Below are 13,566 nucleotides of genomic sequence, written 5' to 3'. Positions count from 1 at the left end.
GAAACAGGCTTTTTCTACAGTTCTAATTTTATAAGATCATTTAAGAACCCAGCTATGATTATGTGACAGTTTGTAATTCTGTCATCTTATGTATTTCTTTTACGTTAGAACTTGATTGTTATGCAATATGTAGTTTTTTTTTTCTATCTGTTATTGTATATTTTTGTGTGGTTCTTGTTTATATCGTGCTGAAGGTTTGTTTGGCTCTTTAAATACAGTACGTAAAATAAAATGATAACAATTTTACTTTCATTCCTATGGAGTTGTCGATGTCTCTGTACAATACATACATTTTACTTCGCCACATTATGCAAATGCATTGATACATATATGATATATATATATATATATATCTATATATATATATATATATATATATATATATATAATGCTATCTAATTTATACATGTTACAATCCGTTGTAACGAATGCTCAAGCGAATATAACGAACGGTGTCTGCGAAAAAACTATGAATAAGAAATTTTTAGCTAATTACTTCTTGCATTGTCTTATAGATACTACACACGTATAGAACTAAATTTGCATTGACTATCGAGAGTCACAGCAGTGTTACGCCAGCATTCCCGGGCTCCAGGCACTCGTCCCTGTTTAGCTCCGCCCATCTATGACATCTTTGTCCCATTTTTTTTTTTTTTTTTTTTTTTTTTTTTTTTTTACTATCATTGGCTAGAGGTCGGAAGCCACGATTGCGACATGTTAGAATGAAAGTTGCAGCTAGCGTACATGTGACTGGGTTGCCTTATTGGAAGCTTAATTGACTGGTTTTTGTTTTAATCAGACAGGTCATTTGGAATAAAAATAAAATATGTTGCGTCCTTTTAGAAAAATTATTTTAACGGGAGTCAGCAAAAACAACTGCAGGCTTTTTTCGCTGTCACAAAACTACTGGAATACAAACAACAAGGTAAGCGAAAGGATTCAATTAAGTACAAAACACAGCACATCATAAACTGTGTACTGCTAGAAACTAGTACCGAAGAACCTCAGGGACATGTGAGGAAAAAACAAACAAACAAAAACAAAAGAATTCAGCGGGCGGTCAGAGAAATTATATATATATATATATATATCTAGATATATATATTATATATATATATATATATATATATATATATGATTATTTGGTCGGTCGAAACTACGTGTTTACACAAACCTGGAGGAGAAAGGAGTTATATAATGTTTTCACCTTGAAGACTAACTGGATTTTTAAATAACTATCCCCGTATAGTTTATTCAGTGCTGATATTGACATAGAATAAGGGTTGCTACCTGGCTTTATAAACTCGGGACAGGTCAGAGTTTTTTAAACTTCCCTCTACAAATTAACCGATTTTAATCAACAATTAAAGTGGGTGTGAATTGCGTGACTGGCTTGTTTAACTGGGGTGTTGATTGTCATCATATTCGCACTCATTGATTTGAAACACCCGGTAGGTCTTAATGTTGTCAAACTCCACTCCTCGAGGGCAGCAGGGTCTTCTGTTTTTCATTCCACCTTAAGCTCTCAGTTAACTTAATTGAGCTCATTATTTGTTCAAGACATATGTAATATTTTTCAAGGTCTTTTACAGTTGATGGTTTTAAAAATGCACTTGATTCAAGGTACACTACCGATGAAACATTTTGAGGCCTTTATAGACGTGTTACATTTGTCCAGTTAATCAAATAATTAGACCAATTAAGTAATTGAGAGCTCGGGTGTAACAAAAGCCAGACGACACTGCGGCTTTCTAGGAACTGAGTATGACACCCCTATCTTAAGGAGGTAAGCCTAGTTATAACGTACAGACAGGTAGTTTGTCTACGCTTTTAACATACGACCAGTTTGAACCACAGCAGAAAATAAAGCCACATTTAAACTGAGGTTCTACAAATGGGTACAACTTAGTAGTTAAGTACTTCCAAACGAAGCTAACGTTGGAGGGGAAAAGTATTAAAACTGATGATATAACTTGCAGAAATATATTCATGTCTCTTTGTTAATAATGTTTAGCGTTGATTTACTTGCAAATTAAGGTAATAGATACATATCTATGTGTATATCTCCGTTTATTCTTAATGTTTAGTTTGTCTACAAACAAATTATTGGCCCTGCTGGGTTTTCAGAGTAAATTATTTGGGTGCCAAATTTTGTTTGTTATGCCTTTAAACAACACATAATACACTTTGCATCTGTAAATGCACAAGGAGTGGGTCCCCAATTTGAAAATGTTTTAAGAAAGTGGCATGGAAGGTAAAGATAACCCTTCCATGTTAAACAACTGGTCTCATGTTTGTTTCTTCCCACAGGGCCTTGTCCTTGGTGTTTATGAAAAAGAAAAGGAAGATGGCAGTCTGCAGTTCACAGAAGCAGGGGAGACCTTTGACAGATCTGTGTCAGGAAAGCTTAGAGAACTTCTCTCTATGTAAGTATGAATTGTAATAAGACAAAATGTATTAACAACCAAAACTTGTGTTCCCCTTTGTAGCCACTGAACTTGTAAGAGTTTTTTGGTTGGATGAAAAATAAAATCATTGATGCAAAACAAGTGGTATCAAAATAACAACCTAAATATTGAATGGTCTGTTATGTAAAAAAAACCCAAAAATTCAAATACAGAGTATGTTATAAGAAAACAAGTGGAACACTTCTGCAAGGCACTGTGTGTAAGGATAGAACTGTCAAGAGTTTTACACTGAAGGGGTTTCTATATGTATTGTGCATTATCTTGCTAAATACTTTACAATATTCAATTTTTTTAAAACCTAAAATGAAAGGGAATTGATTTGGTACAGATAAAGAGCCTCATAATGTTAAGGATATTTATGATAATATATTTTTATATTTATCCTTAGATCTGGACCAGCCCTGAAAAAGGGTAAAAGCCGACTCTTTTATGGTGTACACAAGGTAAACACTAATCTAAGTATCCCTGTCTCTTAGTAAACCTTTTGCCTCTGCTGTGTCATTTCTCACAGGCTTTTACAGTGCTATGTAACTTTGACCTTGGTCCTGCCATATTGTGGTCACCAAACATCTAGTTGTTACACGGTGGACATGACATGTTTTGACATTGACTTTAAGTCTGGAACATAGTCTATTTTGTGCATATGTTTTAGCCTTCAATTATATCTCTAAAACCAGTTGGTAAAACACTTATTTGTAAGATTTTAACCTCCAGTGCCATACTTTCTCGTATCTGATATCATTTGAATTACAGACTTCATATTTGCAGTGATATTAACACTTCCAAACTATAGAAACCAGTTTAGAAGTGTCTCCTTAATTCTCCTTAGGAGTTTCCAAGTGTGGTGGTCGTTGGCCTCGGAAAAACTTCAGCCGGTGTTTGCAATCAGGAGAACTGGGATACTGGCAGAGAGAATATCCGAGCAGCAGTGTCTGGTAACATTCAGTCTCTTTGTGCGAATGTCATAGCGCGGCAGTGTCTGGTAACGTTCAGTCTCTCTGTGCGAATGTCGTAGCGCGGCAGTCTCTCTGTGCGAATGTCGTAGCGCGGCAGTGTCTGGTAGCGTTCAGTCTCTCTGTGCGAATGTCGTAGCGCGGCAGTGTCTGGTAACGTTCAGTCTCTCTGTGCGAATGTCGTAGCGCGGCAGTGTCTGGTAGCGTTCAGTCTCTCTGTGCGAATGTCGTAGCGCGGCAGTGTCTGGTAGCGTTCAGTCTCTCTGTGCGAATGTCGTAGCGCGGCAGTGTCTGGTAGCGTTCAGTCTCTCTGTGCGAATGTCGTAGCGCGGCAGGCAGATGTTGGAAAAGTGGCCTTTAATTTATTTTCTAAATTACGTTTTACTCGGGTGGGAAAGTTTCCCTTTTCTGGCGGGACATCAGCAATCTTCTTTCTAGTTTTATACATTTTTTTAATTGTTTTATTCTTCTCAAAGTTAGCTTTTTGCCTTTGTACAGCCTTCTAAATGGCCTTTGTAGTATTGGCTATTTGGAACAAGGCACTTGCCAACTGTAGATTGACTGACTTTTTTCCGTTTAAGTGCTGCTTGACTCTTAACATCTTATAGCAGTGCTGTTTCGATCCAGAGCAGGAAATATAGTGGAGTAGTTTTTACATACTGTTTATATAGAAAATAGCTTTTTCAGTTTTGTTGAAACTTGATAGCATTCTTTAGAACAAGCTATCAGAATCTGGGAATATACTAAGCCTGTCTATGTAGGTTCTGTAACATATGTTACACATGTTTTTACATGTATTTGGAACTTCTTTTCCTATTGTGATGAAACTTTAACAATATTTAGCACAATGTAGTGATATATACATACATACATATTAGTAGCTCTTTGCTTCATTTCCCAATGCGACGAGGAGCGTATGTTGGTAACATACGTTATGGATTTAGTTGGATGCAGGCAACTCCAGGATCTGGAGATTCCTGAGGTGGAGGTGGATCCTTGTGGAGACCCCCAGTCTGCTGCAGAGGGGGCTGTTCTGGGACTCTTCGAATATGACGAGCTGAAGCAGAAGAAGAAAACCGTGGTCAAAACGCAGCTACATGGAAGGTATTGGGACTTGTTTTAGTATGCCACAAAATAACGTAAAAGGCAAATGTGTGAACCATTTGAGCCATTCCTATTGGTCCTCTATGAAAGTCTTGTCAGAACTACTGTTTTGTCCGTTTTGATAAACTTAAATGTTTTCTTATGTAAAGTATAGTACTATGAAGTAACTTTTTTTTTTTCACAATACATTGAGATACTGCATCTAAAATATGTTTGCACTGGATTGTAGCGCTGACAGAGAAGCCTGGGGGAAAGGGTTACTTTACGCTGAAGGACAAAATCTGGCCCGACATTTGATGGAGGGACCAGCCAACTACATCACGCCAACATGCTTTGCAGAGACAATACAGAAAAGACTTCAATCCGTGTCTGACAAGGTCACTGTGCACATCAGGTATTGAACGCCTGTGTTCTGTACCAGCCATTGCTTTTCTATCTCATGGTGAGGGTGCAGGCTTTTCAGTGTTGAGCCTGGTAAAGGTCTCTACACCACAACCCAATTTGCGCCATCCAAAGTGCGAAGGGAAACTGAAAACAAAGCAGTAGTAAACCACAAAGGCACGCTTTTGAGTTGACATTAAACGTTGTAACTGCCTCTCACAAAGTGGTGCAAATTGTTGTATAGCCCCATGATTTTAACTGTTTAAAGCACCGTCTTTCTGTTTTTTGTATGGCCATAAACTGTTTATGTAATTCTATCTGCGATTAAAGGCCCAAGTCCTGGATCGAAGACCATCAAATGAGTGCCTTTCTGAGTGTGTCAAAAGGCTCGGATGAACCCCCTGTGTTCCTGGAAATCCAGTACAATGGGAGTGCCCACGCAAGTCTACCACCCCTCGTCCTGGTGGGAAAGGGAGTAACCTTTGATAGGTAACAATTTGATGCCCTTCCAGATTGTACGCTTTCCACCAAGTGTTTCTATATGAAATGTATTTTGCAACATAATTTAAAGAGGAAAGCGAATATCCGCAACGTAAATGAAAGAACAATTAAATATTCCCAATATATAACAACTGATATTACATTCCGGGGAACGGCAAATATCTTTCAAATCTTGTTCGCAGAAATATTGCCTTTACCCCTCAAATAACAACGCATTGTGTTTTAAATCAACATTTCCTTGCAGTGTTTGTCTTTGATTTGTTGTAGTGGTGGAATTTCACTGAAGCCCTCTTCGGGTATGGATGCCATGAGAGCTGACATGGGAGGTGCAGCCACTGTGTGTGCAGCGATCGTCACAGCGGCAGCTTTAAAACTCCCACTTAACATTGTAGGTAAGAACACGCTGACGCTTCAGAAGTATCTCCAGGACAGATTAGACAAGTTGACTTGCAACAAAATAATACACAAGTCAACAACTGAATTAACATGAGCATTATAGAAACAATAGATTAGATTTTGATGTCAAATGATGGCACAGATGTATTTTATATTAGTTTTTATTCTCCAAGAGCAAAATTAGAACACTTTTCATTTGTTTTTTGTGTATTTACTACTGAAAGCTGGGGCTGTGAAATAATAGGACCGATTGTTTTCTACAGAATTAAATGAACATTGTAAATATGCTCATTGCCATGTGCTTATATTCTTTGATTTTAGGTTTGGCTCCTTTATGTGAAAACATGCCCAATGGCTGTGCAAACAAGCCTGGTGACGTAGTGAGGGCAAAGAATGGAAAAACAATCCAGGTAATACGGATTTATGTTTCTATAATAAGTGATCGATCTCTGAAATCAGATTTCTGATCACCTCTGTGTGGTCACAGCTGTTTGTTTTTTTTTCTAGTTTCTTTTTGATATGAAATGGCAACTTTCTTCATAATGAGAAATAGATTTAGTTCCTTGTTTTGGACTGATAACGAACTAGGCTACTCTGTTTTATATTGGCTATTGCAATGTGTAACAGGTGTTCAGTATATGCAAATAATCCAGCTTCTACAGAAAATATGTATTGCTTGCATTCCCATTTTAAATGCATTTCTCGGTTTAATTTTGCAGATTGACAACACTGATGCAGAAGGCCGCTTGATATTGGCAGACGCTCTCTGCTATGCACATAGCTTCAACCCCAAAGCCATTGTGAATGCTGCAACTTTAACAGGTATTTGTTTATTTTCAAATGCAGTTAATGCTTATTTCTATTCCAAGTTGATATACTGATACAGAATTGAGTATGCTGAGATAAACCCTGTCATATAGGTGCAGATTCCACTCAGTGAAAATGAAACTGTAATATGAAAGGGCCTGTCATTTTAAAGTAAGACATTCATTTTAATACTGATACTATGTGGTGATTCAATCTACTGGCAGTAACTGCTTAGTTCAAATTTCAATGAAGTTGAATACAATTCCCAGATTCCAGCTGTTGTCTGTGTGTTTTGTATTTACCTGCACATTAATAACACAGCACAGATTGAATGAAGTTTGTATGCTTCTGGTTTGTAGGTGCCATGGATGTTGCCTTGGGATCTGCTGCAGCTGGTGTCTTTACTAATTCAGATTGGCTATGGAATCACCTTAACCAGGTACAGTTTGATTTATTTTTAGGAGTACTTTAATTTTTTTTAAAATAACATTTTCTGATTTTTTTTTTTTTTTTTTTTAAATGTGTGTATAATAATATTTGTAATTGAGCAATGGGTTGCATTTAGGCCAGTGTTGTGACTGGAGATAGAGTGTGGAGGATGCCTCTTTACCAGCATTACACCCGGCAAGTCACAGAGTCCCAGCTGGCAGACCTCAACAATGTTGGAAAATACAGCAGGTATGCAGAGCAAACTCGAAATGGATCCATTTTTACTGGTAAACAATGCACCAATATGTAGGTATGTCAGGATGAACAACAACAAAACAATGCACTCCATAAAATAGAAAATGGCTTGCTTTCAAATTCACTTTCTTTTATATGTTGGATTTTCATATGCTAACATCCAAACTGAATATATTTGTTGCCATTGTTTTAGTAATCTTTCAGTTGCTTTTGTTGCCGTCGGCAGATCTGGAGGTGCTTGCACTGCTGCTGCTTTCCTGAAGGAGTTTGTGACGGCGCCGCACTGGGCACACCTCGATATAGCCGGAGTCATGTCCAACAAAGATGAAGTTCCCTATCTGCGCAAAGGCATGTCTGGAAGGCCCACAAGAACACTGGTGGAATTTGCAGCTCGTTTGAGTAAAGATGTGTAAAAATACTGTAAATGTTTTTTTGTTTTTTTTTCTAATTTTACTTTGATCAAAATTACAAAGAATCTTGGAATAAAAAATAGATACTGTAATGAAATGTATTTTTATTCTTATTTTGCTATTCTGTACATACAAATCAATGTCAAACACAAGCATTGATGGAAAAAAATTCTCTCAATACAGTATTGTATAATGTATCTTTTTACAAGTGGCAGTTTCTACTTTATAAAACAAACTTTCCATAACAAATAGTTCTATTAAGAGAATTGGAAGAAAAACCATGGTGTACAGTAAAAAGACAAATATACAGAAGGATGAGCTGCATGCATTAGCCACATATCTATTGGTTATTGGTGGTTTAGAAATCTCAGCACTGTCTGAAACCAGTCACAAGATTACATTTCTTTGCAAGATTTATCATCAAACATATGTAAGATCATACTGTACCTACTAAGCACTTCTCCAATCGTAATGCATGCACATCTATAAATCCAGTTCAACAAAAGCACAATTCTAACCTTTAGCAAGATTTGCTGAGCTAAATGCTAATGGCTTGCTCCTTTAATACAGTGCTAGTGGTTCAAAATGTACATGGAGATACACCAAACAAAAAATACTGAAAGGGTGCGTTAGTTTAAGGTAGGTATAAATAGTGCCACCTACTGCATTTACAATGTCATAAGAACTTTATAAACACACTGCCCTGGTTCTAGTCTGGAGAGATTCCTCCCGTTGAATAGCAGTTTGAGCCACTTTATGCACTACTGTGAAAATCACTGACTTTTTTCACCATGTCAGCTAAAGCTTGCTCAGCAGTAATAATGCAAATGCATGTATATTGCGCATTTTACACAAGTATTGCAAAGCACTGTACAGTACATTAGCAGAAAAAATGAACCAATCATAATACATTTGTATATCATGTTACACATACAACTGCCATAATCGGACAATTTAAATAACAGTATACACATACAAAGGCGGTCATTTAAAAGTTACATTAAAACCCACTAAAATAATAAAGCCATTTTATGAAAGTGCGTTTTTAGTCTTAACATAAAAATTGTAATTTTCCCAGCTTCCCTGACAAACGAAGCAGAGCATTCCATAATTTAGGAGCTCTACAAGAAAAAGCCCAACCTCCACGCATCCTGTGATCTCAGAGTGCAGGTTAGGGATACGATGTCAGTAACGCCTGCAAATAACTAGGTGCTAATCCATTCAGGGCTTTGTAAATTAACAGCAAAATCTTACAAGCAATGCTATACTGTACAGTGAGCCCATGTAAAGAGGCCAAAACGGGGGTAATATGTTCACTTTTCCTGGTATTCTGAACAAGTCGCAAGCGGGAAACCACACATTTTGGTACAACAGAAAAAAGTGCATTACAATAATCAATTCTAGATGAAACAAAGGCATGCATTAGTCTCTCGTGTGTGTGTGTGTGTATATATATATATATATATATATATATATATATATATATATATATATATATATATATATAAAATCTCAAAATGGGATGCTATAATGATTTTCTTCTGGCCCATTTGCACGTGCCAACCTGCTGAATTGGTTAATATATTTCACTCAGTGATTGAACACTAAATCTCACGTCACTGTAGTTCTATGTTCGGCTTCACGGCGCATGCTCGCTCAGACGCATCATTTTGCTGTAGCAAAGATGGCTTCCTCGATGAGCGGGATGTTTCCAGGTCAGCAGCCACCAGGCCCCCCTCCTACCGGTGCTCCGGGTGTACCGGGACAGTCTGGGCTTCTTCCTGCACCCGCCGGGCCAAGGAACCCGAACAGTACCCTGGTGGATGATCTGGAAGCTTCGTTTGAGGTACATCGAAACAAGGGAAAAACCCGAACCTGACCATTCCCGAGTCGGTGTACACAAAACACATCTGACTGTACTACTGTTTAAAGCGGTGAAGCAGTGTAACTTTAACTTCGGGGTTTGTGGATTTTATCTGGTGCTTTGTCCTTGAATTACAATATAGCTGAACCCTGCCAGATCTTTTTATCCACGTGGTTTCAGCACTGTTGCAATAATGACAACGTTGTAGTTTTCTTTTTCTTCCAAAGATGCGTCTTGCTGCAGAGTAATTCCAAAATTTGCGTATAATGTATATTATTTTAGGCAGAATGTACCTGAGGATCGCCCAAGTGTGAAATTAAGAGGAAAACTAAAATTTTATATTCACCAGTTTTCCAGGATTTTGCAATTTTGCGTTTGTAATGTTACTATATGTTAACGGGCAGTATTTCTTGTTTGTAGGCATGTTTTGCGTCCCTTGTGAGTCAAGACTATGTAAATGGTACTGATCAAGAAGAAATTCGAACAGGTATGAAAAAACAGCAACATGCATTACAAACTACACACATTTAAACTGGATGCATTGCTCATATTTGATATGTAAATTACCTTCCTTTTTTTTTTTTTAAAGGAGTTGACCAGTGTATTCAGAAATTCTTGGATGTTGCCAGGCAGACTGAGTGCTTTTTTCTGCAGAAGCGATTACAGTTGTCTGTACAGAAACCAGAGCAGGTTATTAAAGAGGTAAGATTACAGTTTTAATACCGTGGATAGTGCAGGGTGACGAGTGAATGCTTTATAGTGTTTTGTAAAACACCAAAGATCTACAGGAGAGAGGCTTCTTAAAGCTATCCCATAGAGGGATTCCTAAGGTAATAATGTACAGCACCTCTTAACAGCGTACATCGCATTGGGTTAAGAAGTCCTCCTGACTGAATATCTGTTATGAGAACACCACCATCAGTGGCCTGCCAAATAACTCATTTTGTTTTGGATCACTATAATCCAAAAAGCAGGAATTGCTCAACAAAAATGATAGTGAGGTACAAAGATAGAAACGGATACTCCTGAAATCTGCTAGTAAACCAAACTGTCTCATCCAGAATGCTTACTGTATCTGAAATGTGATGTGTTCAGATTTCTACTTTACATAATCTCAATAAATTGTTTATTTCTTATGTTATATAAAATGCACCAGAATTGAGTATAGTACCTTGAACAACAAAGAAAGGCTGATCCCTGTGCACTGTTTATGTTTCAGCTAAAAATACTACTTGGGGGGGGGGGGAATAGGAACACAATAATACAAATAATAAATAATAAAATGTAATGTTTTAACATACTGCAGTCAGACAGTAGATGGCACTGTATAATAACACTGCTACGTGACATTGACAAACAACTAATGGTAAAAAATGGAAAGAATTTATGTATGAAAAATACTGACTAGGTATGAAAAATGGTTATAGGTATCATATATATTATATATATATATATATATATATATATATATATATATATATATATATATACCAGTCAAAAGTTTGAGTACACCTGCATGAAACCAGGTTTTTCATGATTATCTATGCTTTTAACTGTATAAACTTGTTTATAAACACTTAGTATTTCATTATATGATATGTGTACTTGTATAATCTGATAATCATAAGTGAATTGAATTCAAAAATTACATTTAAGTGAAAATGTAAATCTTGTCAATTTCAGTTAAATGGTCACCCAAATCAAGAAGATTTCAGTCTGAAGCTCAAGTCAGTTAAAAGTCTGAAATGTGTATAACACTGTGTTAGAACACTGGCCTAAGTATAAATGTGTCTTTGTTAGATGTTCTCTTAGTTAACTAGCATGTTACCTAATTTTAACCTTTTGTCACCAATTATTAACATGTGAGGGTCCATGATTACTATAAATATAGGTAGCATAGGCACAAGTTTGTCATTCCTGAATGTAAGGGAGCAGAAAATGGCAAAATACGCTCAGTTAAGCAAAAAAAAAAAAAGACAGTCGGTAATTACTTTAAGAAATGAAGGTCAGTCTTTAAGACCAATCGCAAGAACTTTGCAAGTGTCTGTAATTGCTGTGGCCAAGACCATCAAACGATTTGAAGAAACTGGCACTCATGAGGACCAGACAAGGTCAGGCAGGCCGAGGGTGACCTCAGAATCAGAGAACTGGTTCATTAGAGTCACAAGTCTGCAAAACTGGTGATTAACTGCCCCTGAAATACAAGCTCAGCTAAATGCTGCTAGAAGTACAGATGTTTCAACACCAGCTGTTCAGAGGAGATTGCGTGAAGCTGGCCTAACTGGAAGAATTGCTGCAAAGAAACCATTGTTAAGAGTGCAGAATAAGAGGATGAGACTTGCCTGGGCCAAAAAACACAGAAACTGGACGTCTGAGGAGTGGAAGTCAAGCTCAACCAGCATGACTATCATGACATACTTCAGAGGCATGCCATTCCATCAGGATTACGGCTAGTTGGGCAGTCCTTCATTCTTCAGCAAGATAATGACCCGAAACACACCTCAAAGTTGTGCAAGAACTATCTGGCGAAGAAGGAAAGTGAAGGACAACTCAATCTAATGACCTGGCCTGCCCAGTCTCCAGACCTCAGTCCCATAGAACTTGTATGGTATGAACTGGACAGAAACGTCAAAGCAAAGCTACCCACAAGTGCCCTGCCTCTCTGGGAATTGCTGCAGAAGAGATGGGAAGACATGTTGGGTGATTTCCTGCTTAAACTTGTTAACTGAATGCCTTGTGTTTGTGAGGCTGTTATTAAGGCAAAAATGGCTATTTTGAGGAATCCAAAATTTAGAGACAATTTTCAATTTTCTTGAACATTGCTTTGATACTCCTTATGTTTTGTTTTGTATATTGTAATGTGTTTTCGTTTATTATTTACAGAAACGTATACTACATAAAACTTTATAAATTATGAATAAAATCTAGTTTCCAGCAAGTTTACTCAAACTTTTGACTGGTACTGAGATATATAATTTCTGATTACAATATTAATCAGTCAAGTTACTTTATAATCCATTTAAACAGTAATCTAAAGGGCATAAAGTATACTTTTTTTTGCATATCCTTAGCAACAAAAAGGCTTGTTTATATATGCCCTGTGTTTTAATTTCTCGTTATGTGTTCTAACTGACTGTTCTATTTCTTTTATGTAGGATGTGTCAGAATTAAGAAATGAACTCCAGAGAAAGGAAGCCTTGATTCAGAAACACCTGAGCAAAATCCGTCACTGGCAGCAGGTGATGGAAGACATTAACGTGCAGCATAAAAAGCCAGCAGAAGTTCCTCAGGGCCCACTGGTGTACCTGGAGCAAGCTTCAGCTAACATTCCTGCTCCCATGAAGAAAAATTAAATTATAATGCAAACCACTACTTTCTTTACTCTTTCCACAATGTGTAAATATTTTGAATACTGTTTTGTAAGATTAGAATAAAGTTATTGCTATGAAATGTGGTGGTGTTGGTATTATTATTAAAATTATTATTATTATTATGATTTACCATTACTGGTATATGGAGAAAAAAAAAAAACAACTAAAATGGAGTCTGGTTTAATATTTCCAGATGCCCTAATTAATATAATTCCATGCATTTGTTTATCAAGCAGAGATTAGACTGCTTCTGTAAACTATAGGTTTTTCATTACAAAATTGAAATGTTTTTTTTTTTTTTTTTTTTTTTAACAAACCTAACATCTTAATTATTGTTGTTTTTTAGTTTACATTTTTTAACTTGTACAGAAATGTATTTATGCACGAAAGTAAATACTAAAGCTGAATTGCATAAGAATGTTTTCTTAAATCAAATTCACATCTAATCTAATTTTTCTAAAACACAACCAAAATGTATGAAGCTGCGTTAGAGGATAAACAACACTTCTATTTAATACACACACAAAAAACTAATGATTTCGTCTATAGGACCAAGTGTGTATTGTAGACTATAAAAGATGCAGATTGAATCAGAAATGCTAATTACATGTTTCAGGTATAGCCTAC

At 36.7% G+C, this 13,566-nt stretch overlaps 2 protein-coding genes across 3 annotated transcripts; both read left to right on the top strand.

Annotated features, from left to right (window-relative positions):
- Nucleotides 1–700: 700 nt before the first annotated feature.
- Nucleotides 701–7,796, top strand: lap3 (leucine aminopeptidase 3). Of its 2 annotated transcripts, XM_041275790.1 has the most exons (13): nucleotides 701–925; nucleotides 2,311–2,426; nucleotides 2,857–2,911; nucleotides 3,298–3,403; nucleotides 4,366–4,525; nucleotides 4,755–4,919; nucleotides 5,237–5,395; nucleotides 5,675–5,799; nucleotides 6,125–6,213; nucleotides 6,523–6,625; nucleotides 6,970–7,049; nucleotides 7,176–7,288; nucleotides 7,521–7,796. In XM_041275790.1, the coding sequence occupies exons 1-13, from the start codon at nucleotides 827–829 to the stop codon at nucleotides 7,705–7,707; spliced, it is 1,557 nt and encodes a 518-aa protein (XP_041131724.1). In that variant the 5' UTR covers nucleotides 701–826; the 3' UTR covers nucleotides 7,708–7,796. The 2 variants fall into 2 exon arrangements, with proteins under 2 accessions (XP_041131724.1, XP_041131735.1); XM_041275801.1 differs by lacking the exon at nucleotides 7,176–7,288.
- Nucleotides 7,797–9,361: 1,565 nt separating this feature from the next.
- On the top strand, nucleotides 9,362–13,018 carry med28 (mediator complex subunit 28). The gene is made up of 4 exons (XM_041271579.1): nucleotides 9,362–9,550; nucleotides 9,989–10,055; nucleotides 10,158–10,270; nucleotides 12,724–13,018. Exons 1-4 carry the CDS (start codon nucleotides 9,389–9,391, stop codon nucleotides 12,919–12,921), a joined length of 540 nt encoding a protein of 179 aa, XP_041127513.1. The 5' UTR covers nucleotides 9,362–9,388; the 3' UTR covers nucleotides 12,922–13,018.
- Nucleotides 13,019–13,566: the final 548 nt, after the last annotated feature.

The sequence above is a fragment of the Polyodon spathula genome, chromosome 2 (assembly GCF_017654505.1).
Source record: "Polyodon spathula isolate WHYD16114869_AA chromosome 2, ASM1765450v1, whole genome shotgun sequence".
Classification (NCBI taxonomy): domain Eukaryota; kingdom Metazoa; phylum Chordata; class Actinopteri; order Acipenseriformes; family Polyodontidae; genus Polyodon; species Polyodon spathula.
The sequence above is the reverse complement of the archived record's forward strand: the minus strand, read 5'-3'. Positions and strand labels throughout refer to the sequence as shown.

What these genes read in the sequence shown, in the direction of transcription:
- lap3 (XM_041275790.1), top strand. Translation starts at nt 827, where the DNA reads ATGTTGCGTCCTTTTAGAAAAATTATTTTAACGGGAGTCAGCAAAAAC. An exon ending in TATCCGAGCAGCAGTGTCTG is followed by an intron (nt 3,404 to 4,365) that starts GTAACATTCAGT and finishes TTATGGATTTAG; the next exon opens with TTGGATGCAGGCAACTCCAG. An exon ending in GAATGCTGCAACTTTAACAG is followed by an intron (nt 6,626 to 6,969) that starts GTATTTGTTTAT and finishes TCTGGTTTGTAG; the next exon opens with GTGCCATGGATGTTGCCTTG.
- med28 (XM_041271579.1), top strand. Translation starts at nt 9,389, where the DNA reads ATGGCTTCCTCGATGAGCGGGATGTTTCCAGGTCAGCAGCCACCAGGC. An exon ending in ATCTGGAAGCTTCGTTTGAG is followed by an intron (nt 9,551 to 9,988) that starts GTACATCGAAAC and finishes TCTTGTTTGTAG; the next exon opens with GCATGTTTTGCGTCCCTTGT. An exon ending in TCAAGAAGAAATTCGAACAG is followed by an intron (nt 10,056 to 10,157) that starts GTATGAAAAAAC and finishes TTTTTTTTAAAG; the next exon opens with GAGTTGACCAGTGTATTCAG.